The sequence below is a fragment of the Octopus bimaculoides genome, chromosome 26 (genome assembly GCF_001194135.2).
Source record: "Octopus bimaculoides isolate UCB-OBI-ISO-001 chromosome 26, ASM119413v2, whole genome shotgun sequence".
Classification (NCBI taxonomy): domain Eukaryota; kingdom Metazoa; phylum Mollusca; class Cephalopoda; order Octopoda; family Octopodidae; genus Octopus; species Octopus bimaculoides.
The window spans coordinates 14,326,733-14,328,919 of NC_069006.1; the positions used below are offsets into that span (position 1 = coordinate 14,326,733).

The 2,187-nt window shown below is 36.9% G+C and overlaps 1 protein-coding gene across 3 annotated transcripts in view; it reads left to right on the forward strand.

Annotated features, from left to right (window-relative positions):
- The window catches only part of LOC106882795 (ephrin type-A receptor 4a), a 38,758-nt gene that overhangs the window by 33,786 nt on the left and 2,785 nt on the right, over positions 1 to 2,187 (forward strand). For all 3 annotated transcript variants that reach the window (XM_052977015.1, XM_052977013.1, XM_052977014.1), the window contains 2 exons: positions 1,003 to 1,116; positions 1,589 to 1,783. In XM_052977015.1, coding sequence (XP_052832975.1) covers positions 1,003 to 1,116; positions 1,589 to 1,783 — 309 coding nt within the window. The remainder of the gene's footprint in view (positions 1 to 1,002; positions 1,117 to 1,588; positions 1,784 to 2,187) is intronic.

The window sequence follows — 2,187 nt, forward strand, 5'->3', positions numbered from 1 at the left end:
TGTGTGTGTGTGTGTGTGTGTGTGTGTGTGTGTGTGTGTGTGTACATACGCCTGTATGGGTTTGTTGACTTTGAATGTGTATGCCTTTGCGTGTGTATGTGTCTTTTGCTTGAGTATGTGTGTGTGTATGACAATGTACGTATGTATGACAATGTGCTTATGTGACAATGTATATGTGTTAGTGTGTTCTGGTGTACATGTGTACATTGTGTTTATGCAGGTGTATGCATTAACGACTGCTTTGTCTTGTCTCGTTAATTACACATCTTCTAATTAAGTATTGATGAGTTTTAATATTAAACTGCAACATTGTCTGTAAAATTTATCTGGTTTTTTTGAAAATTTTCATTATTATTATTATCATCATCATCATCATCATCATTAGTATTATTATTATTATTATTATTGTCATCATTGTTATTGCTAAGGGCATCAGAATGGCAGAATTGGTTGAATGTCAGACAAAATATGCATGGTATTTAGTTACTACTCTCTATGTTCTGAGTTCAAATCCCACTGATCGTAGAAGTAAGCCTTTCATTCCCCTGAGGTCTTTACCAATTAAGAACCTCCACCAAAATTTTAGGCTCTGTGCTTATATAAAGTATCATTACGGATTATTATTATTATTATTATTATTATTATTATTATTATTAATCAAGTCACCAGATTGGTGGAATATTTAGTTTTGAATAAAATGCCTTGTGGTATTTGTTCTTGCTCTTTCACATTCTGAGCTTAAATCCATCTTACATAATTTTAGGGTCAGATTGTATCAAAATTATTTTTTAGGCTTAAAGCCTGCAGTTTTGAGGGAGGGGATTAGTTGATATCATTGACCCCTAAAAGGATGAAAGTCAAAGTTGACCTATCCCATCCATACCAGCATGGAAGGTGGACGTTAAACGATGATGATGATGATGATGATCAGTGATGAATATTATTATTATTATTATATTATTATTATTATTATTATAAGCATTTCTGTTTTCCATTTTGCAGGACCTTGCAGCCCGGAATATTTTGGTAAATGAACACTTGGTGTGCAAGGTGGCCGACTTTGGTCTTTCTCGAGAGGTGGAAAATGATACTACAGATGGGGCCTATACAACTAAGGTGAGTAACACTACACATGCACAGACTCACTCATTCCTTTACATACATATATACATAAACATTCGTGGAGGCGCAATGGCCCAGTGGTTGCGAGTGTTTATTGAGCAAAAACACCTAAAGCTCCACGAGGCTCCGACAGGGGATGGTGGCTAACCCTGCTGTAAAATCATATTTGTCATGCCTCGGTGTATTTGAAACTGTTAAGACCTTTCACTGTGCAAATAGACTCAGGGGAAAAAAAAGTTCTCCACCTGAAAATGACTACACATTTCTTTTGCGGGGCTGTGAATGACATTGCATCATAGTTTGCATGTATTTCTGTGTAATTTTACACATATAATATACTGTTTATTTATATGTGTGTGTATATATTATTTATATCCTTATGTTATAAATTCATAATAATATACTGTTTATTTATATGTGTGTGTGTATATATTATTTATATCCTTATGTTATAAATTCAATTTAGGGTGGCAAAATCCCTGTCAGATGGACAGCACCAGAGGCTATTGCATTTCGCAAATTCACGTCAGCTTCAGACGTCTGGAGTTATGGTGTTGTAATGTGGGAAGTGATGTCATACGGGGAGCGACCCTACTGGAACTGGTCTAACCAGGACGTTATAAAGGCAGTTGAAAAAGGATATCGTCTTCCTCCACCTATGGTGAGTATCAGATACATACAATACATTGGTTTCAAATTTTGGCACAAGGCCAGCAATTTCAGAAGATGTGTGTTAATTACATCAACCCCATTGGTCAATTAGTACTTTTTTTTTTCAATGACTCCAAATGCAAAAAAATTCTTCCCTGGAGAAAATATTTGAGAGTTTTTATATTAGTGGTCATCATCATCATCATCGTTTAACGTCTGCTTTCCATGCTAGCATGGGTTAGACGATCTGACAGAGGACTGGTGAAACCGGATGGCTACACCAGGCTCCAATCTGATTTGGCAGAGTTTCTACAGCTGGATGCCCTTCCTAACGCCAACCACTCTGAGAGTGTAGTGGGTGCTTTTATGTGCCACCTGCACGAAGGCCAGTCAGGCGGCACTGGCAATGGCCAC